We start from the raw sequence: 26608 nt of genomic DNA on the forward strand, positions 1-26608 counted from the left end.
TGGCCAAAACTAGACAAAACAAAACAAACCAAAAGAAAATTAAAACAACAAAAGAAAAATGCTGACACAACAAAAACGAACAATAATTCTTATCCTATGAATTATTGTGTGGGCAATGGAAACAATCTGGTGGCAGGACGTTTGAAACGACCAGTAGCTAAACATACTACTGCCACACATATGACACCATCGGCTCCAGGAAACACTTCCTCAATGATTCCTAGAGGCCACTTCAATGGGGGTAGATTGGGCTGGTCCACTATCACAACCGTTCCAACAGTGAGAGGAGGTGATGACTTGGACCACTTTCCACGTACTTGTAATTCATGGAGATACTCCTTTCTCCACCTATTCCAAAACGATTGAACAAGCTGGTCGATGAGTTCGTAACGAGTGAGACGGTTGATGGGAATGTCGGTCACATCCTTCATTGGAAAAGCCGTCAATGGTGTCAGCTTCAAAAAATGAGCCGGAGTTAAGGCGAGAGGTTCATTCATATCCTCGCTCAAAGGGCACAACGGCCGAGAGTTCAACACCGCCTCCACTTGAACCAACACAGTATTCATCTCCTCATAGGTCAATAGTTGATTGCCAATCACTTTTATCAAATGCAACTTGACCGATTTTATGTTGGCCTCCCAAATTCCACCGAAATTTGGGGAAGCAGCGGGAATGAATTTCCAATCCACTCGATAATCAGCCAGCTCATTAGTAATTGTATTTTGAAATTCCGACGAATCCAATAATTTTGCTAACTGTACCAGCTGTGCATGCGCACCAATGAAATTTGTACCATTATCGGAATAAATTACATGGCAAGGTCCACGTCGAGATAAAAATCGGCGAAATGCTGAAAGAAACATTGGCATAGATAAATCAGAAACCAATTCTATGTGCACAGCCTTTGTTGACATACAAACAAATAGACAAATGTATGCTTTGAGGATGAGTGGATTTCTGCGTCGAGCCATTGTGATGCTTACAGGCCCACTGTAATCAACACCACACTGTCCAAACGGTTTACTCTGGAGTACCCTGCATGCAGGCAAATCACCCATTTTGGGAGGTGTTACGCTAGGCCGACATCGGAAACACCTATTGCATTTTTGAATACAACTCCAAATGACCACACAAGCAGAAAATATCCATAACCTCTGTCTTATTAGCAACATTAATAGACGAGGACCAGCATGACAATTTTTTTGATGATAATGATCGACAAGAAGGGTGATGGAAGGATCACTCTTAGGCAAGACAATAGGGTGACAGCTGTCAAAATCCATGTCTGAGTTCGGCAAACGACCACCAACTCGAATTAACTCCTTGTCTATAAACGGTGACAAACGCTGAAATTTGGGGGCACAATCTTCACCCTTTTTTAGTTGAACAAGCTCACGTGAAAAATGAATTCTCTGTACGACTCTACACAAATATCTCTCTGATGCATCGAATTCTAGTTCACCTGCTTTTGGCAATATTCGCACTGCCTTCAATACTAGTATCATGATACGAAGCGAACGTTGATAGTCAGAGCATTTCTCAATCAAATTATATATTACATTATCTGAAACACTTTCATATTGAACAACCGTGACAACATTTGAAGATTTCATTTCAGGTGGACACTCTATTTCTTCAATTTCAAATTTTACAGGCCAGTGATTTTCCTCCATAGTCAACCAGTGGGGTCCTGTCCACCATGTCTCGTGATTAATGAGATCCATTGGTTTAAGACCATGCGATAAACAATCGGCGGGATTTTCCTCACCAGAAACATGCATCCAACAATCGATGCGTGAGTTTTGAATTTTTGAGACTCAATTAGCCACGAACGTTTGCCAACGCGACGGCGAACCTCTTATCCAATGGAGAACAACAGTTGAGTCTGACAAAGTGACAACTCGGACGATTTTACAACGAAGTTCGAGGACAGAGAGGGTAGCTTCAAGTAGATTGACTAGGAGAAGAGCAGCGCACAATTCCAATCTCGGTATTGATAGAGTTTTACTCGGTGCAACCTTCGATTTTCCACACAGCAGCGTTACTGTTGAAGAACTACCATCTTCTTCCTGTGATTTAAATAGATCACAGCTCCATAGCCAGACTGACTTGCATCGCAAAAACAAATTAATGTAATCTTGGAACCAACAAATACTCCTAAGTGACGAGGAATGGACAAATTTGACAAAGATTGAAATTCTGTTTGACATATCTCCCACTGAGATGCAATAGAATCAGGCGGTTTTTCATCCCAATCTGAATCAATACGCCATAATTCTTTTATAAGACATTTCAAAAACAATGTGAGAGGAGCCACTAGTCCTAGAGGATCATAGATTTGCGCCACAGCGGATAATATATTCCATTTTGTAGCAATAGAGTGACCCTGTGAGACGAAAAAACGAAACGAATCAGAAAATGGTTGCCACTCTGGACCTAATATGGCTAATGAATTTTTGATATTGAATTCTTTGGACAACAAGGACCTTTCACTATCATTGAGACTTGTCATCAGCTCCTCCAAATTTGATGCAAACTTAGTCAATTCAAATCCACCAGCTTTAAACAGCTCTTTGGCCTGACTACACAATTTTTTTGTGTCACTTACAGAAGGGACAGACGTTACCAAATCGTCCATGAACATATCTGTAGGAATGCGAGCTTTAGCATCCGGAAAATTATCGCCTTCCCTCTCAACCAACTCATGGATAGTTCTCAAAGCCAAGTATGGAGAGGAAGTGATACCAAATACGACACAATTTATTTCATAGGTTTCAACAGGATCATCTACCGAAAATCTCTATAACACCCGCTGAAATTCACGGCAAGATTCACTCACAAATATTTAACAATACATCTGTTTCAAATCACCTGTCACTCCAATTGCAAAAAGACGAAAATTCAATAGCAACACGAAAATGTTCATCTGTAACTTCTGACCAGCATGGAGAATCGAATTCAATGACAAACCAGTCGTGGTTTTAGCGCTTGCATCATAAACGATTCTTACAGGTGTAGTAGTACTATGAGCCTTCACGATTGCGTGGTGAGGAATATAATACCCCTGTTTATTTTCCTGATCCTCAATCAAGGTCATGTGCCCTTGGCGCAAATAATCCAACATTATTTCGTGGTATGCGATCTTAATATCTTCGGAGCGAGCGAAACGATTTTCCAAATTTGTCAATCTCCGTTTAGCCATAGAATATGAATCACCCAAACAATCAGCTGATTTTTCAAATGGCAAGGATACCACGAATCGACCTGATTCCAATTGACGAACAGACGAAAGAAAATTATTTTCACAATCCAACTCGGCAGGTGTAAGATCATTCCCCAATTTAGGACAATCTTCAACCACCCAAAACCTCTTTACTAGGTCATTCAAAGGTGGACTAGAGACGAGCAAAGAATCGTTGAATTGTTTATTTTGTGACGAGTTCAAAACTGGGGCTCGCCCCATAACAATAAAACCCAGTTTACTGTCAACTAATTTGACTGAACCTACATCTTGATGAGATTGGTAATTATTGATAAGATCGGGAAAGAATTCGGCACCCAAAATACCATCAGATTTTCCAGGGATGAAAAATTTATCATCCGCCAATTTCAATGATTTCAAGTAGGACAACTTCAGTAGACACATCAACTTCACGAGATGGTAATCTGTCCAGTATTATTTCAACTACCAATGCATCAACAGCAAACGAAAATGTAGTGTCAGCATGAGAACGAATTGTGAACAATGCTCGACCTTGAACCTTACTTGATTGACCGCCAAACCCAGTGACAGTTGAATAGACAGGTTTAATAAATAGCTGAAACCGTCTAACCCTAGCCCAGTCAGCAGTAAGGCTTGATTCAAGGCTTGAATTAGAAGCAGCCTTCACTTGCCAATCAAGGCTGAAGTTGAATCCAGCTGGAAACAATCTTGCTTGACATTCAACTCTAAGTCCCCTTGAATTTCCATACTAGAATCGAAAGCAGCATACCCTTGTTTTTCAAGGCTAACAAACTTGGTTGGAATCGAAATTTAATATGGCATGCTATGTATTCGTTCGAATTTAGCTTTTATTGCATGGGTCAAACAAGTCTTGACTTTGCCTTGAATTCCCCTTGTTAGTCAAAGCTAACAGTCTTGATTAGAATTGATCTTGAATATGGCTCGAAAGGTATTCTTTCGAATTTAGCTTTTATTGCATGAGTCAAACAAGTCTTGACTCTGCCTTGAATAACCCTTGTCAGTTAAAGCAATACCTACTATTACTTCAGGCCCCACAACTAATTAATGACGTCATAACATAGATTGATTCTTCCTAGATCGTAGTAGTTTCTACTAGCTTATCAATGTAACTTTTGTTACTGTATCGATTTTTATTGGATGGAATACTATCTAAATTTTAAATTAAATACACTTGTAATTTTATTGAAATAAAAACACTTTATTCCACAAATTCAATAATTTATCCATATTTTCAGATTGATAGACATAGTCCTACTCAATTCAGTGATAGAGCTATTGATAAATTCATCTCAACCAAAAATACTTAATAATAGCCTGTATCAGAGTCAAAGGAGAGGTAAATCAAAGATAAACCAAATTTCCTAACTCTTTTTTAGGAAAGAGGCTCCCACAAACTTGATCACAATTGATCTGTAGTACAAAAAAACCCATCAGGAGATGTTTTTCAGTTAGGTAAAACCTTTAATATTATGATTTTATGGGCAGTTCCAACACGTTGCATTTACTTTTTAATTTATTAATTCAAAAGCTCTTCCACACACTTTATTCACACTGTTCTTCCACACTCTAATTACACTGTTATTTCACATTTTATTTACACTGTTCTTTCACACTTTAATTAAATTTTCCACTCACACTTTATTTACACTGTTCTTCTACACTTCATGTAAACCGTTGTTTTGTAGAATTGAAGCTCTTTCTTCTTATCGCTCGTATCCATTTTCATTTCAAAGTATCATCTTTCAAAAAAGTAAAAAAACCGTTTTAAACTTTAAAACCGTATGGAAACTTTTGGAATCTTGTTATAATTCCCGCAACAATTAGGTACACAGCAGTATCCCAATGATTTAAAACCCCAAATTCATTATTACTTTTCACAAACAAATATTAGAAGAATGATAAACAAACCATATTCATTGAAATGGAACACCGTGAAAATTGAATTTGTAATTCCAATTTTGTTGATTACCATATCAGATGTGATAACAAGCATCAGCGCCCTTATTTCGCTTGCTTACCGCCAGTAGATCATCGATGATCTACATGTGATGACGTCATAGTTTATTAGAGATCAGTTGTGGGGCCTGAAGTAATAGTAGGTATTGGTTAAAGCCGATTTGAATCGATCTTGAATATAGCTTGCTACGTATTCCCTTGAATTTTGTTTCTATTGTGAGTGTCGAACAATCCTCGAGTAGCCTATTTTACATTGTCTTCTTTACATTGTCTATTTCTCATTGTCACTTCCAAAATCTCCTCTAATACAGGGGAGAGGAGATCAACCTGTAGTGTTCATCCCACACAGCACAAAAAGTTTAAAAAACGTTTAATAAATTGATAAATGTTTGAAATGTATAAATCCGATAAACGTTATGAAAACAACGTTTAATAAACGTTAGGGAATTTTACTAAAATGAACGTTCACTCTATAAACGTTTAATAAACGTCTAGAATGTATATTGCTGATAAACGTTATGAAAACAACGTTTGATAAACTTAGAAATGTTTACTAAAATAAACGTTAGAAAGGTTGGTACAGTATGGAATTTCTACAGTACCTACCCAGTCAACACACTAAGTGAAAATGTTATAAGTGAAAATCAAACATTTTTTACAGAAGGTGTCTCCTCCCCCCTCACCTGTGTAACTTAATCCCTAAAAATGTCTCAATTTAGGCTTTCTGACCAATAGGCCTAATTCCTAAGTGGAATTGAATTCCAATCCCTTTCTATCTTCTTCAAAAATCGTCTCCAACTCACCGTTATCGAGATAAAGAAAATGTTTTACACAAATTAAGACTGAAATTTTTTTGAGTTTTCCAAAAAGTCTCACTTTAAGCTTTTTGTTAATCAATTCGGGTGCAGAATTGCAATTCAAATACTTTTTGTCTTTTGCGAAAATCGTCTAAAATGCACTGTTAACGATATAATTGACCTTTTGCGCTAAATCCACAGGGACTTAGGGAATAAATTTGCCAGATGTTCAAGTTTCCCAAAAAAGTCGAAAAATTGTATTTCTAATCAATAGTTCGGATGCAGGATTGAATTTCAAACACTTTTTGTCTCTTGCGAAAATCGTCTACAACGTACTGTTGATGATATAATAGACCTTTTGCGCTAATTTTAATCCAGATAGGACTTGGAAAAAATTTGATCGATTTCTAAGTTTCCTAAAAATGTTCAAAAAAGCAGTCTTTTATCACTTATTCGGCTACAGAAGTAGATTTCCAGCACTTCTTCTCAATGCAAAAATCCCGTCAGACGGGCCGTTGACGGGCTACTAACGTTTAAAATTTTAAATAATTGGTAATTGATGATGGAGAATTTTGAAAAAATTAATTAACGATTCTGTTCATGTTATAAACATTGTCCTAGAATTTCAAATGTTTCCATCCAAAATTGAAAAAGTTATATCATTTTTTCAAATTAGATTCCAGTTTGTGCTAAAAATCATGTCACACACCAAGCCTATGAAATAATTTTCAAGTTTTAAATTCAAATAATAATAAACTAGGTACTATTTTATTGATTCCAACATTATTTCAGTGGAAGCACAAATATAGATTTCCCCCATAAAGAAATCATTAATCCGTCCCAGAAATATAGACTGTTTTAATGTTAACAATAAAGATTGTCTATATCAATAACTTTGAAACTCCCGGGGTAATTCATGCTTGTGCACTACTGCGCTTGAGCGACAGCCATTAAAGATGTCCTGTGCTCCTGTCTCCTTCAGTTTTCAGTAGTTGAAGGTGAAGTTCGTTCATTGTTTGTTTATCCTTTATTTTATCGCATCATCAAGTTGATGATAATTTTTGATTGCTGAAGGTCTTAAATTAAGGTAAGATCATTCATTTATGTCTAGGATATTTATTGATAAGTTCAATAGCATACAGAAGTTACCTACTAAACAAAGCTGTTTAGCCTAGTTTTGGCAAAGCGTTATTCCCCAGATAAATTTGTAAAGCACATGTTGTTTTTAAAAGCACTATGGTAAATAATTATGTTAGGCCCTATTAATAACCCTGATACAACATTAATTGCAATGTTTAGTGTGTATAAGTTAATTTTTTCCATTTTTAAACCCAAACAGTTGATTTAACCAACTGTTAACATTGTTGGTACCGTACCTTAAACTTGTAAAACAACTATCAAGTGTGGTTTTGATTTTATGATTTAGGTAATAATTTTTAAACTAGTGATTATATGATTCAGTAGTATCATAATAGATTGATTTAATTATTATGAATGTTTAAGATATAAGAAGCTATTGTAAAATGTTACAATAATAAAGCTAATACCAGAATAGGCTTAGCCTACCCTCTAATAATATTAGTTATTTATAGGCATATTAGGGACTATGGTTACATTTGACCTAAGTAACTTTTTGAATACAGTATTTTGATTAGATAAAACATTATTTATTTCAATATGACTAGTATCAAATCAACCTCTTGAGAAATACTCTAAATAAACTGTAAATAGCAGCAATCATTCTTATTGATAGGCTACAATTTAATAATTAGTTCAGTACTATGTAAGGTCCTTAAATACTCCCTTGTATTGGTTTATTGTTTTAATACTATCAATTTATTAAAACCATATTAAATTATTACTTCAAAATTTCGGTGTAAATGCACGTCCAGTGCCAACATACCTGTCATCAAATTTTTGGTTGGGATCGATTATTAAGTATGCTATTTTGAGCACAAATTTAAACGACGGTCACTATTGTTTTTGAAATAAACTAAGTTCAAAGTAGCACAATTTTACATGCATTTAACCTATGAGTAGCAGCCATTTTATTATTGAAATCATCAAATTATGATATTCCCAATCTGAGTTTTCCTAACCCAAAGCTTTTCCTAACCTAAGCTTTATTAACCTAAAGCTTTTCCTAACCTTAGCTACTTATGGTTGCTACTTATAGCATAGGTTAAATGCATGTAAAGCTGTGCTACTTTGAACTTAGTTTATTTTGAAAATAGTGACCGCCGTTTAATTTTTTGATTTTGTGCTCAAAATATCATAGGCCTACTAAATCGATCCCAACCAAAAATTTGATGACAGGTATGTTGGCACTGGACGTGCACTTTAGCCAAAATTTCTTTCAATTAGATAATTGCTTTCATACATGTTCCATTTGATTTCAGACGAAGGTGGGAATAGAACTGCAGATACATATTATACTAAAATCCACCATGACAGATGAATATGATGCCAAGGATTAGATTTGAAAAAAGTTCTTCTCCTCTCTACATTTGATGAAAGCCATTTTCAGTAAGTTGCACTCTGTCTCCTCCAATAATCAAATTTTTCAACATACATAAACAAACTTACTTGTAACCTTAACAAACAAACTTAGGCTACCTACAATAGCCTATATTCAAGAATTACTGGAGCAGTTTTAAGATTTTATGTCAAGCCCTATTAATAACCCTAATATAACAGTAATTGCAATTTTTAGTGTGTATAAGTTGAATGTTTATCATTTTCAAACACTGAGGCCCGGTTGCACAAAAGCCGGTTAAATTTTAACTGTGATTAATTCCGCGAGAGCCAATCAGAGAAGCCGTTTTATCAAAAACGCATTCTCTGATTGGTTCTCGTGAAGTTAATCACGGTTAAAATTTAACTGGCTTTTGTGCAACCGGGTCTAATAGTTGATTAAACTGTTACCATTGTTGGTTAACTTCAAACTTGTAAAAAACTATCAAGTTAGTGGTTTTAATTTCATGATTCAATACATTTTAAGCTAGTGATTATATGATTCAGTAATATTATAATAGATTGATTCAATATCATGGATGGTTATGATATAAAAGAAGCTATTGTAAAATGTTACAATAATAGAACTATTCATAACACCACCTACTAATTATTAGTTACGGTATATTTATTAGGGACTATAGTTACATTTTTGTTAGGGACATGAACTAAATTTTTTTTTATATTTTGATTAGATGAAACCATATTTATTCCAATATGACCAGTATAAAATAACCCCCTTGATAAATACTTTAAATAAATTGTAAATAGAAGCAATCCTTCTTATTGATAGGCTACAATTTGATAATTAGTTCAGTACCGTACTATGTAAGGTCCTTGAAAACTCTCTTGTATTGGTTTATTGTTATATCATTTACTATCACTTATAAAATTCCTCTCAATTAGAAAATCGCTTTCATACATTTAATGTATCATTTGATTTCAGGCAAAGGTGGGAATAGAACTGCAGACGCATATACCAAAATCCACCATGACAGACGAATATGCTGCCAACTACAGTTTTAGATTTAAAACTCCTTTCTACATCTGATGGAAACCATTTTCAGTAAGTTGCACTATACTATTTCCTAATCACTAAAGCAGTTTTAAAATTTTAAAATGATAACTTTATAATTGAATAGGCTCAGATTTTTAATTTCATATGAAGCAAAAATTTATTGTAAAACAAGCTGCAAATTAGTATAGTAATTTCCAAAGAACCATATTGGAGACTTAAGTCACAATAAATCTCAATAATGTTGGATATGTTATAAGAAGTTTGACGAATGAGTGAACTGGCAGAAGTGTGAACCGCGGCTGGAGTCGGTTTAAGGTTGTGCAAAGGCTAAAAATAAAATTTATACTGGTGATATTTTTCAAAGTTTTTCGGTTTGTATATCATCAACCTATCAAAATGAAAAGGTATTCTCAGGAAAACATTTTTTCCGATCATTACTTTTTGAGATATGAGAGCCTAAAGTTTGAATTTTTGGGACAGAACATTTAAAATTCGATAAAAGATAAATCCTTGAGATTTAGAGGATAGATTCTTCATAGTATTGTTGAACTATTAAAAAAATATTTTCTGAAAATATCCATTTTATTGAAAATACAAGGTTTTTGGGCCACTCTGTATCTATATAGAACAAGACAATTATTTATCATGCAAATATTGGTTGGTTCTGAATTTATTTATCCTTTTGTGGATACAATCACAAATCATAAAAATATAATTTGGAAAGAATAGCAGGCTTTGCCCAAAACTATTTTATTCTCAAATTTTGATAATGAATAATATGTCCCAAAATGTTTTTATAATTTTACTGCTGAAAGTTCAAGTTTAATTTTCATTGATGTTTAAAAAAATATAGGTATAAAAATCAGAAATAAAATATAAATTACTAGCAGGCCCTCTTTTTCATGTCTATATTGACTGGACTAATATGGTTGCAACTTTAAGTGAGTTAGTGTGAACGCATTACTGGGATAAAACATACCTATAGTCTTTTTTCTTTAGGGCTACTTTTGAATAATACTTGAGAATAGAAATCAAAGAAAAATAAAAATAATATTATTCTAATATTTTTATTTCTAAAAAGAAATATGCCAATTTTAAAATGGGTACTTGAATTTCTGTTTTTATTTACATACCTACAGGTATGGTTTGAAAAACAAATACGGCTATCTACTACAGTGCAGTGTAAATATTGCCTAAAACGCTAACCTTGCTAACATATAAAAATTAACATACAATAAAAATAAGTAACATCCATATTTATATAACCAAAAATGTCATATATTCGACTATAAAGGAATAGCACATTCGCTCCTGGGTGGCACATATATGTGCGACATGACTAATCAACTCCTCCCAATAAAAAATTAGGTTTACTTCATATATACCAGTCAATTAATACAGAATACTCCACACATTCCAAATCATATCACCTGTTGAAATGAATATTTCCTTAACAGTAATTTGAATTACTCTGGAAGATCGTTAAATTCCTCAAGTTTCTAAAATTTCAGGGGTTTTTCACTCGTGACACATATATGTGCCACTCGGTCTTTATATAGAATGGTGAGTGTAAACCAAGGATAGTGTATAGCAGGTTGCCTCAATCGCGTTTACATACGCGGATGAGATGGCATGAGCCTACGTGGCAAACGCCGGCTTCCCATAAGAATTACATACAAAACACCGCGTCAAATATCACTTCCTCACATAAAAACCGCTGTATTGATAAAAAATATGAATATGCTATTCAATTCAGAAAGAAACAAGCTCCACATCAATGTGTATTTTGAAAACATTAATTCATTTCGAAAAGTGTAGAAAGTCCTTGAATCTATCACTATATTCAATCGGTAAAACCTATTCATATTTGTGAAAAGGCTGGTAACTTATTTGTTTTGGACTTATTTTAAACAATAATATGACAAAATGAAGCGAACTTATTTAATTTTATGCTGGTCGTCCAATAATATTTAAAAATGATTGTTTATTATTTGACAATTGTTTGTGAAAATTGATAGTTGTATCGTCGCCCGGAATGCTAGTTGCAAGCATTTGTATTAATGATATTTGTTTAAGACTTTATTAATTGACATATACCTAGAACCAATTTAGCGAAATCATGGAACTGTTCACCATGGTTACAATTTATTTTTAGAACGTTGAACTGTCTGGTTACTAATAATTATTTCAGTTGTCTACTGGAAAGCGTAGTGCCAACACGTTGCTCTTGTATTGTGTTTTTGTTTCTGCTCAGTGCAGTATTATTGTTATTATTGACGATTATTAGTATATTTTATTGATTATTTTCATGGGACACAAATTTACAAAGGAAATACCATATATTATTCACAAATAATATAACATTAATTATTCATGAAATTATTCAACTACTTTACAGTACAGTAGTGTAATGCGCTTTATTTTTTGATAAAATAACAGCATTAAAGTCATTAAAAGTCATGATTATCTATTTTTTTTATCATAATTGGGATAAATAAAAATCTTTATAATGTTTAAATGATGTTCATATATTCTTAGGGCTTATCTAGACTGTTTATTTTTGTGATAAAGCTAGGCAACCGTTGATGGGTTCGCATTGCTATGTTTCAGGAGTTGTTGATAAAATAACGTTAATATCCTGAAATTCCTAAAGAAGCTGTTAGTTCTTTCCACAGACTTCATAAGGATAAAATTTCTAAATGAGAATAGAATCTGTTTAAGAGAAAGAACTAAAACGATGCAGAAAAAACTAATAGAAAGTACAAAAACGTATTTGAAATGGTATTATCAAATCAAATTGTGTGTTCAAACGATTTGTTTTAGACTCGCCGGTAACATTTATAGGATTTTTACTGAAAATTAGTTTGATATTGTTTCAAAGGGGATAAAATGCTGAACATTTTGATGTCAATCACTTCTATGTAAAGTTGATGGTTGATTTGCTATGAGGGCTCAAAGTTGGCATTTTTACATTTGAATGCATGTTAAGCCAGGGCGAGAGGTCGCAGCATGACGTCACACCATAGCAGGCTGCGGTCTCCACGCGTCTTATGTGATCAAGGCAACCTACTATTATACTATTCTTGAGTTTTTTCCAATTATAAGGAAATAGCAGTATCATCAAAGGCCAATGACATACATATTCATCATAAAATTCATCATTAGTAAATTATTATTATTGATCATGTTTTCAAAGTATAAAAATAAAAATCCAAGAAAATATTTGACTTACAGATAGAAAATTTAAGTGTCCAATATGATGTGAAATGAAAATAGTTCATTCAATAAACTTATTTGTGAATAAAACAATCATGTCAAAAAGGCTTTCTTTTATGAAAGTATGGAATAATCATAAATTAGTAGTCCCAATACATGTGGAGAAATTGCAAATCAGTTACTTGAATCAAAGAAGAACTCATCGTTTCGTACACTTCACCGCTTGCTCCCAATACTCTTTTCAAATTTCTTCTACATGTTTGCCTTTTTGCAACCAATGTCCAATCACTGCTACCCAAAGACGGAACCTCCTTCAAACACAGTTTTTCAACAACCTTTGAAATTCAACGATACATATGCACATATACAGAGTGAGTCATATGTATGGGAACCCTTCAATAATTTGGAGACTGTTGTAGATATAATTCTGTAACTTTCAGGATCAGTTATTGATAGAATAAGCTTTAAATTCGAGAAAATGTGATTATTCAATTGCAAATTATTGTTGATTCTATTAAATCATTCACTATGAAGAGATAGCAGACCTCATGTGTGTCTCCAGCGTTATTACCCTGTCACCAGCTGGCTCAAATCACTGAATAGTAGACTTGAGATGCGCGGGAACATTAGCGTCAGGTGATCAATTTTCATAACGGCAAGGAAAGTTGTGTGAGTGCGCCACACCAGATTTTTACATTTCATTTCAAAAGATGCTCCCGAAATGTTCCCCTTTATTATCTCGTTTGACAGTGTGCCAAACTGTCATAAATGTAAATGAGATGTCCTTATGAAGGTCTAAGTCAACCACTTATGAGGGGTTGAAATCCATTTATGTATGTCAAAAGGTAGAGTATTTGACCAATAACTTATCCTGAAAGTTACAGTATGTATATCAGTCTCCAACTTATAAAAGTTTTTAAGCTACATAATCAGCATTCTGAGAATTGATTACCGAGAAATTTTATATTTTACTCATAATAACCTATTAAGTTATCCCACTAAACTGTACATTTCATATTTTACAGGACCAAGAGTAGAGAGACTACGCCTCATGAAGCTCAAATCGAGGACGATAGCAGTTCAAAGTAAAAATATATAATTAGTTATAAATTGAAAGTTCAATTTTTGTAATATTTAATAAAAATCATTGCATTTTATTGAAAATAATGCTTTCTTATTTACATTTTTCGCTCATATAGTAAATACTCTGAAGTTAAGCTTTAAAGAAAATAAACTAATATAGATATTAATATATAATATTTAATATTTTAATAGATATTCAAAGTAATAATTGATGTGTTACTCAGATGTATATGAACTGTACTCCATTTGAGGTGTTGCAAGCATAGAGGGCTGTTGAACTAGAGCAGATTTGATTTAATTAATTCATCGAATGGCGAGTGACTCATGCACTGCTCCCTCTCAGGACAGTCTGCAAGCTGTTATTGGTTAGCAGAGGTCGATCTCGACTCAATACAGCTACAGAGACAGTTTATAGACTGCCCTGACAGGAGAGAATGAATAAGTAATTTGCCATTCACAGGAGAATTTTAAAGAATATTTCAATTTGAATAATATTAAAAATATAAAATATATATTAATAATCTGATTCAGTGCAATCCAATATAAATGCTTAATCATAATTCAAATTTCATCCAGAATTTGAAATAAATCTGTAATTCTTATTATTCATGATTCAATTATTCTTCCAAACTAATGCTCCAATCTTACTATTGCCTTAATACTCTATTTCTATACTCAGTGGACATCCATACATTCTATATATAGATGAAATCTATATAATATATATATATATATATATATATTATATATATATATATATATATATATATTATATAATCTATATATTATATATATATATATTATATAATCTATATATTATATATAGATTTCATCTATAATTATATAGAATGTATGGATGTCCACTGAGTATAGAAATTGAGTATTAAGGCAATAGTAAGATTGGAGCATTAGTTTGGAAGAATAATTGAATCATGAATAATAAGAATTACAGATTTATTTCAAATTCTGGATGAAATTTGAATTATGATTAAGCATTGATATTGGATTGCACTGGCCTTGAATCAGGATTGATTCACTCTAAACATCCAGCTTGAATCCGACTCTAATTGATCTAGAATCACAATAGAATCGAGCTTGAATTTCGTGAAAGGTGTGCCAGGTGGCCTTGAATGGGGGGATTGCATCCAGCATGCGTTTCAAGCCTGAGTCAAGACTGCATCTCATTCCTGATTCGACCGTGCATCTCGGGCCTGAATCGAGCTCGCAACGCGATCTTGATTTTAGCTCGCAGCACCAGCCTGATTAGAGCCTGCATTTCGAGCTCGAAACTGGCTTGAACGATGTATAAACGGACTCTTGAATTCAACTCATTTCGAGCAAAACGCATGCGAATGAAATCTTGAATCAAGCCCTCACATTTGACAAAACGAGCTTGTTTTGATTTCGATTCAAGTTGATTTTGCTGATTGGGTACCGAAGTCAAACCTTCCCTGCTTTCTACTTTAAGCCCTTTGAATTGTAATGCAAAATAATTCTAGCATGAAAAAAAATACAAATTCGAAACAAATTGGGTTTATATCCGGCCTGGAGGACCATAATGGATAGCCCAAATTACAAGCGAGAGCAGATGACTGTCAATAAATATAAAGAGCAAAATATTGAATGATAATATGCTAGAATAAAGAGAGCAATAATTAATAGATTGAATGTAGTAAGTAATATTTTCAGCATTTAATTTATACCAGAAGTGACTTATTTGGTTACTCACCAGCAAGTAGTTTTCTTCAAATACTAAATACCAACTTACTCCAGGAATTGGAATTAGGTTTGTGGCAGGACAAGACAGAGTCGGGAAAAGGTGTTGGCCTCTCTTGTACATCTGCTACCCCTATCCGATGTATGTTAATTCTGGCATCAGTTCAATTACTGATCAGTCCGAAAATTGCTTGGAAGATAACTTTACTATATCGACTATTACTTTACACTGCTGTACAATCCAAAATCTGATCGCACTAGTTGAATATTTCAATTTATATATTCACAAATAACAAGGAAAAACTGTACTTTTCCCCAACTTGGGACAGTTAATATATCGATAATAATTTTAACACAACAACGAATGTGTAAAATTGAATTTCAACAGCAACAATCGAAAAAACAGCAACGATTCTGTTTTTTCACCATCCGATCCGAGCTGACAACTTCAACTAATGATCATGTGATAGAATAATCTAAATACTAACTTATCTGCTAGGGTGCAGCAGCTGCCAGCCTCGCCACTACAACTACCGCTAGACTAAAAACCAATTTAAAACTAGACTCAATCTAAATATGCTAAAGGGCGTCACCATTCAAATTTAAAAAATTCACCATGTGTCGAACACTATCATATAGTTTATAAGAAATCTTTTTATGGATCTTTTTGGTTTATATAGCTTATTTCCATGCATGGCACGAACACACATACCCTGAGATTTTAAATTGTTACTTTTATTAATTATTATTCATTGATCAAAGTATGTTTTATTAAATCTATAAATGGAACAGGTTCCAATTTGTCTAATTCTGAACCGACTTGAAGTCCATATATCAGTATTAATAATAGATATATTTTTACAGCTCACAATATTGTGAATGCTAATAAATCTTGTGATAATTATTAAAATATTAAAGAATTTATTTATATTGGAATTATAGATATAAGGATATTTTATATATATTATTTTATGGGAATATATTTTATGTTTTATATCAGCATACAAGATCTTAGAAGTTTTTATTATTTTCCCAATTCATCTTGTGATATACAGTTTGAGCTGTCTTGGTACCAAGTATTTTTATTATGCAGCATATATAATTAAGGAATTAATAATTATTGATCTTATTCAGAGCATTTACTACTTATCATCCTTTGATGATAGTAATACTATTCGGTCAGCAAAATCTTACTGATATTTATATTAATAAGTCCACAGTATATCATATAAGGATCCAGAGAACTTCAAGAACTGGCATTGTAAGTTTCAAGGAATTTCGAAGGGATAAATTGGTGTATACCTGTATTCATGACAAGCATTTTAAGGATCAACTAGAAAAACTATAGTTGATTTCCATTATTCTCGATTGAATATATGGTTACTGATAATCAGTCACCAACTATCTTTTTGACTTCCTTATTGGTATTCTTCAATATCTTCACGAAAGTAGCAGTAAGAATTATTGATCACCAGTTATTGAAACCTATGGTGATTCATTATATTTGGAATATTCATGCATCTACTACTGAGCTAGAGCTGTGGTTTGAACCCAGCATATTTGCGAGCCGGACGGCCTTAACTTTTTGCAAATTTATTTGCAAGCTAGGGATCTTAACAACTGCTCCAGTATATGTCCAACATACTATTTCTTGTAAGAATATCACCCAGCAATATATCAAATATACCACACCACATAAGAATGTTGCCCAACATGGATGGCAATATATTATCTCTCCACATAAGAATGGCGCCCAACAAGGGGCATGATGAAAAGCTTACCTACTCAACTTTACTATCAATACTGAATAAAACTGAAAGCTGCAAGAAGGAAAATCAGAAGTTGATCCAACAAGGTATATCTGATGATCTATTGTAAGTTTCTGGCTAAAATAATTGAGTTGCTCATCAAGTTGAAATTTTTCAAGCTGCATAAATACAGACAAACTGTATCACACGAGTTTGATAACATAGTTCTCAATAATAGAGAAAAATTGAACGGAAATTCCCATGAAATCTATTGCAAAATTTTCTGATCTCGATTTTTAAATCTAAATATTGTATGCTGACCAGGGTTATAGGCTATTTTAAATATAAGATTATTATTGATATTAAGGAAGATAAGACCCTACTCAAAGTCTTAAAAGCTATATTGATAGTAATTTTCTCTTTGTTTACTGTCATACCTGAGTCACATTGATGGTCTATGTGTATGTATTTTATGTACATGACACTTGAAATTCTCAACACCACACAATTTTAATAGGCACTGTCAATACGCTCATTTTAGTATTCCTGAAATTTGGTGGTACACTTGGCGACTCATTCGAAGTATCCTACATAATATCGTCACCATGAACCAGTCTCCGGCTAACTCACAGATTTCCTACTTTAGTGACCATCCCTAAAACCCTACAAACGTGACACCAGATGATCAACAACCCCAGGACAATGCAGCGGAGATCCCATGGGAGAGAGAAGGAGGCAGCATATGCTCCATCAATTTCGACCCACAAAACCTAGCCCAATTGTCTTCTACTAGGATCGATAATGCCATCGATGCTATAAATACCGATGAGAGTCCAGCCGGTAGAGATGAAGGAGTGAGGGCGTCCAACCCAGTACCGGCGTCTCCGCCGGTATATAAAAATATATCCATATTTTTGCTATCTTTGGTTGACTACTCCAACTTGTTTCTGGCTGGCTTGTGGTTGTGTGCTGTTGCTGTTAATGGCAACTTGGCAACCAAATTGCAGGCTCATTTTCCTCTATTAATTTCATCCATTCAAATACATATTAATCCGTCATCATGCGTCTTGTGCCTGCACTTTTTAAAAGATAATAGATAAGATAATTTTGAATAAAATTTAGAATTTAGAAATAGGCCGACACATCTAGAAAATACCTGAGTCTATACCTAATTCATGCAGGTGAACGGGCTAGAGTCAAGAAAACTTCAATTAATCTTGCCATGCCTGATTTAATAGGTTTATACTATAGAATAACACTACAATTTGAAATAATTGAAAAATACAAACAGTTTCAATAAACATTGGCAACTAAAATCGAACAACAGAAACAACAATTTCATGTTACTTTGTTGACATTCTTCATCTGATTCGGGGGCGCATTACTATCCCCGTTTAGATAGCAATACGTCACAAAACCAAACAATATCAGTCATCAAATAACAAATAATTAACTTCAACATAAAATTACTCAAGAAAGAAAAGCCCGTTGAACCCAAGTTTCGTCGATAGTAACCCATATAACCCATTTCATAATAATTTTGAATCCCCACTTTTGATTGACATTCTCGAATGAACCTTTGTTTCACTACACTGCACTTTCGTTGGTCTGTACGTTGCTTTATCGTCGGGGTTACAGTACCTTGTTTTTGGCGGTGAGCTTTTACCGGTTGAATTTGGCTTGACGGCGACGTCCTCTTACGTCCCTAGACCTGTCGTCTGAACGGGTGTCTTGAAGCGGTGTTACATAAAGTTGCGGAACCAAAGGGGTGGTAGTACAAGAAGTTGGTTTGGGAACACACATGAACCGCTGTAAATAAATGTATTACAGCATTAATTTCTAACTCTTCCTACAATTCATCAGAAGCTACAACAGGAGTTATCTATTGATTACAATTAATTAAATTCTCTCATTCTTTGAATCCTCATTTTATATAGATTTTTATCTTTAAACTACTGATTCTTTTTATCAGAATTAATGGATCTTTCTTCACAAATAATTCAAATTGAAATGATGCTAACTTATATGATATTTTTCGTTTGGTTTGCGAAATCAAATATAATTTTTCATATAGTAGCTCGGCTAGTATTGTTGGAAACTTGTGCGCCAGCCAACATTTATTTTATTTATTATTTATGAACTATAGGACGCAATCCAAGTGTAAATAACGGGCATTCACCCAAAACTGCTCAGAACCTTAATTAAAAATGAACATTCCAGAGTTTATGATTTGATTTACCTACAAATACAAGTCCAAAAACTAGTATCAACTGAAATTATGAATTTATCACCTAATAAAACAAGACACTTTATAACACAATAAAAGAAAAAAATATTGAAAATTTCACTTTAAGGAAAGATAATGTTTGCCTTATAAGATTCATCTTGTGGAATTTTTACCTTTAATTAAATAAAATTAGTAAACACATAGAAAGTAATTTAAATTGTATTAAAATTTGAACATTCATTAATATTAATTTCCTGGAAAAGAAAAACTTTCTTCTTCGTCTATTAAGATTTCTATCATAAAAAATTTACTAAATCATTCGAAAGCCTTAATGACATAAGAAAACAGAGTCTGAAAAATATAAAATTATAAAATGTCATAAACTCAATATGAACATAATCTTAAAATTTTTATTCCAATTTAAAGGCTATCTTCCTGACTTTCAGCAATACTCTACGATAATATATTTCCAGAAACAATAACTCAAATGTAACGTAACTGAAATCTTTCTATACTTCTTTAGAAAAAAAATTTATAATTATCTTCCATCACTAATAAAATCAAAAGGATTATTCTCAATCAATATTATTAACTTGAAAAATAACAGGCTTAATTAATTCAATACTCTCATGGAAGTTTCAATCAATTAAATTCCCTAAATTATATTTTAACCTTATTTTACGTACCTTAGCGGTTATTTGAAGAAACAATTATTCGTACATGATGAAGAAACACAATTAAACTTTTCAGGACATGGCACTACTAGAAAATTTAAACTTTAATAAAAATAAAACTAGCTCCTACATTAACTTAGGAAATAAACTTGTAAACCTGCCCAAAAAGGGCGAAACATAATGACTACATCTTTACTCTCGTAGTGCTCCTAGCAAAGTGTCCTCCGGAACGTAATCTGGTCTCTCGACTGGGGAATCCCCACTACTGTATTTAGAAACAGGTCTCCTATTGGGCGAATGGAATCAATTTGACCAATCGTCGCGTGGCTTCTACAGCCTTTGGACCAAATAGTAACTGCAAAATCGGTAGTTTGTTATAATTTCAATGCTTGCTGTTTTCCAACTTATCGCATTTTATGTCGCGACAAGAAGGCTAAGTTTTAGAGATAATTCCATAATCTACATTCCTCGACGACTCGGAGCCACAATTTTTAAATATCTATCATGGGAAACTCGAAGTCATGGCCGTTCATAATAGAGAGAGAAAATAATTTATTTCGCTAACTCACTTACAATAATGGCTCTAGTCTATTGCGTATTAAATTTACTATTATAACTTGGGAAAAGGCCTGAATTAAAGAGAGTGCCCGGCAAAGTCTCAAATTTCATAGTGATAATTCTCCAATTGTGTTTTGAATTGTGCTCTGTTGTGGAATTGAAGATAAAACAATTTTCTTCAATCTGATGTGCTTACAAACTTTTGTAACCTCAAACTTCGATCTTCTCGTGTCATTAATTATTGTATACTTCAATTTAATTGTGAAGTTTCTACATTTTATATGAACTTAATTACATACTTCCAGTTTACAAATAATTTGATTATGATTCTTATCAATCTTGGACATCGTGTCATCAAGTATTGTTCACTTTGACTCATTTACTTGGCTCCCACTTGTCTTCCTGTGGACTTCATCCTGCTGCCCCTCTTAGCGTCCCTGGAGGATGTTCTTCCTGAGGCTGACTTTAGAACTGACCGGCGCTGGTTTTCTCATGTGGGATGCTCACCACATTTTCGACCTTTTCAGAGTTGAGTATTTAGACTAGTGTGTATTATGTAACTAGGTTCTTGGATTTGCAGACATCTATTATTATTATTTTTTTTAAGTGACTATTTCACTTCAGCCTTTTAAGGCCCCATTCATGCAATTAAGCACATCACCTTTGCTAAGGCCACTATCGCACAACCAAGCGCATCTGCCTTTTCATGGCCACTATAGCTGTTAATCTGCAATTCCAAGATTTACTACAATTCCAAGATTTACTACAATTCTAAGACTTATTGCCAATTTCAATATTTAGTGCAAATCCAATGCTATTGACTATTCAATTTTTCAATTCAAACTGTTTATATATGATTCGAATTGTTCTCTTAATTTGTGTTCTGTCAGAATTATAAATTCATACAACTTATGTATTAAATTGATTCTATAATCTGAATTTGTTTTGATTTAAAATTCCGGATTGTGTACTTTTCTGACTATTTTGATCAGATTCCAAATGTTAATCCATGTTGTCTTATGAAAAAAAAGGACTTATGAAAAAAAAATTTAAAACTTTAAATTCTTTCTTAATTAACTTACCTACACCAAGTAATATTTCTTACTGATGAAACTTGGGGTCAATTTTAGGAGTATGTTTAATAATTCAACTTGTTTCAGGTATCTTTCTATCAATATACTACCCAATTAGATCTTATCAAAATTATAATCATTTTGTGGGCATATAATCCTTTTGTTATTAGCATTACTTAATCTACTTTGGAATTATCATTGGCACATAGAATATTGCCATTCTATTCTAATTAATTGTATTTTTGGTTTTGCCTGCTATGTTCAATTCAGCCCTACTATGTAATGTTACTTATTGGTTACATAATTCATTTCATATTTGACATCACTTCATCACGTTAATTAATTTATACTTGTCTGTTAACATAACTCACCATTCAATTTCAAGTATCAAGTGGTACCATTATTTTTCAATTTGTATTACAGGAATTATTCAATTAATTGAAACATTTTTGTTTTCCAATTATTTAATTATTCTACATTGAACCTTCAATCAAGTTTGTTTTCTTATAATTATGCATCAGGCATTCCAAATGTTTTTTTAAGGTCTATACTCCATACTCCTTGTATTCTTATATTTGCTAACCATTTGAATTATATTTTCTACTATCTATAATCTGGTTTCGCCCACTTATTTATTTAAAACCTGGACATCTTGTCAACCTATTATTTTCTTTTGGATTGTAAATTAATAATTTATGATTTGTGATCCTGGTCCTCCAAATTATTGTAGCTACCGGCGGGAGTCTTTTTATGTGAATCCAGCTTCAATAACTTGAATGATCAGGTTGTTCATTTTTCCTTTGTCCATTGCTTTAGCCTAGATTTCACAAGTTGTATTTCTCTTTGAAAGGATTCAGTCCAACTTAACTCGTGAAATAATATGTCTGTTCCAAAAGGATTAGATTAGTTGTATTTCTCTTTGAAGGATTCAGTTCTACTTGAACTCTTGATAAAATCTGTTTGTTTCAAAAGGATTGGATTGGCTGTATTTCTCTTCGAAAGGATTCAGTCCAACTTTAACTCTCAAATAAATGTTTCTGTTTCGAAAGGATTTGATTGGCATTTCCCTTTGAAAGGATTCAGTCCAACCTAAACTCTTGAAATAATTTGTCTGTTTCAAGAGTATTAGATTAGTTGTATTCCTCTTCGAAAGGATTCAGACCAACTTAAACTCTTGAAATGATTTGTTCGTTCCAAAAGGATTAGATTAGTTGTATTTCTCTTTGAAAGGATTCAGTCCAACTTAAACTCTTGAAATAATTTGTCTGTTTCAAAAGGATTAGATTAGTTGTATTTCTCTTTGAAAGGATTCAGTCCAACTTAAACTCTTGAAATAATTTGTCTATTTCAAAAGGATTGGATTAGCATTTCTCTTTGGAAGGATTCAGCCCAACTTAAACTCTTATCAAAATTTGTCTGTTTCAGAAATATTGATCCAAATTTCAAAAGCTGTAAGTATGGATCATATCAAATTCGGAATGCCTTCTTCTATATGGGATGGCCAGATGATGTGGGTGACCAAGCCACATTTGGAGATACAATGGGGAATACATTTGGAGCCACAGTGAAGGAGGATACATCTAGGAATGATGCAGTCACAGCTACAGATACAATTAGAAACCATCTTATCACCGTAAGAAAGACACGCCGAAGAAAAGCAATACATGACTCGTTTTCGAGATCAAAATTCATTTGTCGGCCTGATTTGACGAGGGAGGTCGGCAATCATTTTGTGTTTGAACATGAAGGCAGTTCTGCAGCCATGTTAGTGCCGACATCATCTGCACTCCTCCATCATTACAGAGATGACTGCGAGATGGATAAGCCTGGCTGCTTGCGACTTACATCAGTTGTTGATAGAACTGCACATCAATATCGCCAAGAACTTGCAAAACAGGTCGAAGTCACCTGGAATCGACTGAAACATCAGTGTAGCCTCCCTGATTGGTGAACATCACTGACATGTGGGCCCTCTACTAGTACCTACTATTACTTATAGTAATTTACGTTATCCTATACAATTGAACAAGCAATTTCTGCTTTTATGTTTCTATTTCACCGGATCTCGAAAACGGCTCTAATGATTCTCACGAAAATCAGAACAGAGTGGGTTTATAATATAAAAATTCCCTGGGAAAACTTGCTGAATGACATTAAAAGGATAATTACTATTCATCCTTGGAAAAACAGCTGATAATAATTATTATTATCAATTAGACCTATGCCCGGTTTCTCAGTCATTCCATAAACTGTTTATCCATTCAATAACTTTATTGAATCGATAAACATGAGAAATGCGTTTCTAGAACGCTCCCTAAACTTATTGAATACTTAAATCTCTCGTTAAACACTATATGCCTGGTTTCTCAGTCGTTCCATAAGCTGTTTATTCATTCAATAACTTTATTGAACCGATAAATATGAGAAATGCGTTTCTAGAATGCTCCTTAAACTTATTGAATCCATAAATCTATAGATAAACTATAGTGCCAAAATCCAGCCTATAAATATTTTTGGAATGGATAAATTTCTGAAATTTTTGGTTGCAATCAAAAAATTAAATTACAAAATAAAATTAAAATTAGTTTAGATCACCAGTATTTTAAAAACAAAACAGAATCAAAGTTGCACTATAGACTATTATTTTTTACCATTGCTAGCCCTCATTTGGTGTCAGCCATCTTGTTTTGGAGACATCAGCCAAAAGATGTCAGTACTGTAGGAAATTAACCCACAACAGGAAGCATGGACATCCAAGATTTGGTTGGTACCAAGCATAGAAACCATGTATAAAGTTTGTTTACAAAAGTGCTAGTTTGGGATCATGCCATGTTGCCAGATTCATTGAACAGATAAATTGTTCCATAGCTATGGATTCTATAAAAATATGTTTGAGAAACCAATAAAAATTTATTGATTGGATAGAGTTGTTATTGAATGATTAGCTATAGCGTTGTTTCTTCTTCTTCTTTGGCTACCGTATGCTTAATCACAATCATATGGGATAAGCTATAGATTTGTTTATTGAACGAAATAATGCCAAAACCAAGCCTATAATCAAAGTTAGTAGACAGAAGGTTGGTCACTCATCTAAGTTATAGTATTTTAGTTGAAATGCAATTGGAGTGGGGGAACTGCAGCCGTGACGTAGGCTGTAGTACAGAGTAGGCAGAGTATCGCATTCTTGAAAATCATACGGTGACCTATAGTCAAATTATATAACACAAACATTTTCTGACACGCAAGCTTTCTGTTTCTGCTTTACAATAATTATCAAAACATTTGAATAATACAAGCATTTTGCAATATAAAAGCAAAAAATCCACCTCCCAACCACCCCTTTCAAACCCTTAAGATTCTGCTGTATACCTCTGAAATTTCGTATTTTAGTTCCGCCACTTCCCACTATGACAGATTCAGCGCTGGAGAGAGTTCGTTTGGAGGAGTAAAGACATATTGGAAGTCTAGAAGTGTCTCCTCCACCAATTGACCATTGCTACAAGTGAGCAACAAAAAGGAGGGAGAAAGAAATGACAAAAACCTCTGTCTCCATTCATGATTTCTGGTTCTGGAACAATGAGTCACGTTCCAACCAAGACACGACAAAATATATTTGGCTACTACGTTATTGAATGCTAGAAAAGGGACAAAGCTATTCTCATGAGTGCTGCTCGTATCTTGAAATGAAACATTCCAACCTATTTCACACCAATTTGAACAAAATCATTGCTTGATTCTCTATTATATCAGTAGGCTTATAACTGTTATACAGTATGTATAAATCTGTTATACAGAAATAATTATTTATATTGATGACTCTTGGCCTTGTAAATGAGTGAGTAACGAAAAATCTTTCATAACAGGCATTTGTAAATTTAAAAATAAGCTAAGTTCTTGTCAGGTTCTGAATTGAAAAAAAAAACAAATTCAAATTCAAATAAAATTTATTTCCGTAAAATAATACATTGAAAAAATTATTAGTTTTGTAATCTACAATCAATTGTACAATTCAAGTCAAATCTAAATCGAATTTTTAGCATTATAGCAATATACATAGGCTACAGTTTACAATAAATCAAACTTGCATTAACAATAAATCAATAATAAATAAATATACAAATAAAATGAAATACACTATACTGTTACTAGAAACTTTTACAGTTTTACTGGAAAATAGAAATTATATTTTTCTAACAAATCTCAAATAAAAAATACAGTGATTTCTACTTACATTATTTCTGTATGAGTGTCGTAAACGTCTTTGTTTTCTGGACAAGTGTCACAGACATTGCTTTCTTCAGCGACGAAATCTGCGTCAGAGGCCCTGGAAATAAGAAGATAAAGACACTGTTATTCACGGTCATAAATGCTTATTACAGTATTCCATACTTGAAAGTACTGTGTTCCGGAATGGAAATGAAAACATATAATTATTCAATAATAGTGGATCTAAGAAAACTGTACCACCAAAGTCCATTGAACATAACAGTTATGATTTGCAAAAAAGAATCTATTTTTAAAACATTTAATATTATTTGTAAATCCTGAATACACCCGAGCTTTCTTCAATCTATGATAGTTGGACATTGATAACAATACGTGAAACAGAATATCTACATCAGAAAAATAATTTGGTAACTTACATATTTATCGTAGAATTTTCGGAGTCATTATACTCTTCGGTCTGAGCTTCACTTCTGCCTCTGCCCCTGGAATTACAAAAAAAAAAAACAAGATCAATAGGACTATTCATAGGTGGCAATGACGAATTTCCCATTCAAAAA

At 33.2% G+C, this 26608-nt stretch overlaps 1 protein-coding gene and 1 long non-coding RNA gene across 4 annotated transcripts in view; both read left to right on the forward strand.

The window, feature by feature from the left end:
* LOC111056775 overlaps window positions 1–24870 on the forward strand; it is a 59690-nt gene extending 34820 nt beyond the window's left edge. Inside the window, exons 1-3 of one of the 2 annotated variants that reach the window (XR_005572193.1) lie at window positions 18254–18356; window positions 20850–21279; window positions 23250–23380. Coding sequence is in view for 1 of the 2 variants with exons in the window: in XM_039435809.1 (XP_039291743.1) it covers window positions 23250–23775 (526 nt within the window). In the remaining variant the exon portion in view is untranslated. Of the gene's footprint in view, window positions 1–18253; window positions 18357–20849; window positions 21280–23249 lie in introns of those variants that run through there. The other variant, XM_039435809.1, reaches the window with a different exon arrangement.
* Window positions 5265–13909, forward strand: LOC120353126. 2 transcript variants are annotated; one of them, XR_005572195.1, is made up of 4 exons: window positions 5265–7084; window positions 8397–8523; window positions 9458–9577; window positions 13771–13909. It is a non-coding gene; the product is annotated as an uncharacterized LOC120353126 (long non-coding RNA). The 2 variants fall into 2 exon arrangements; XR_005572194.1 differs by lacking the exon at window positions 5265–7084 and having other exon boundaries at window positions 8271–8523.
* Window positions 24871–26608: the final 1738 nt, after the last annotated feature.

The sequence above is a fragment of the Nilaparvata lugens genome, chromosome 9 (genome assembly GCF_014356525.2).
Source record: "Nilaparvata lugens isolate BPH chromosome 9, ASM1435652v1, whole genome shotgun sequence".
Lineage (NCBI taxonomy): Eukaryota > Metazoa > Arthropoda > Insecta > Hemiptera > Delphacidae > Nilaparvata > Nilaparvata lugens.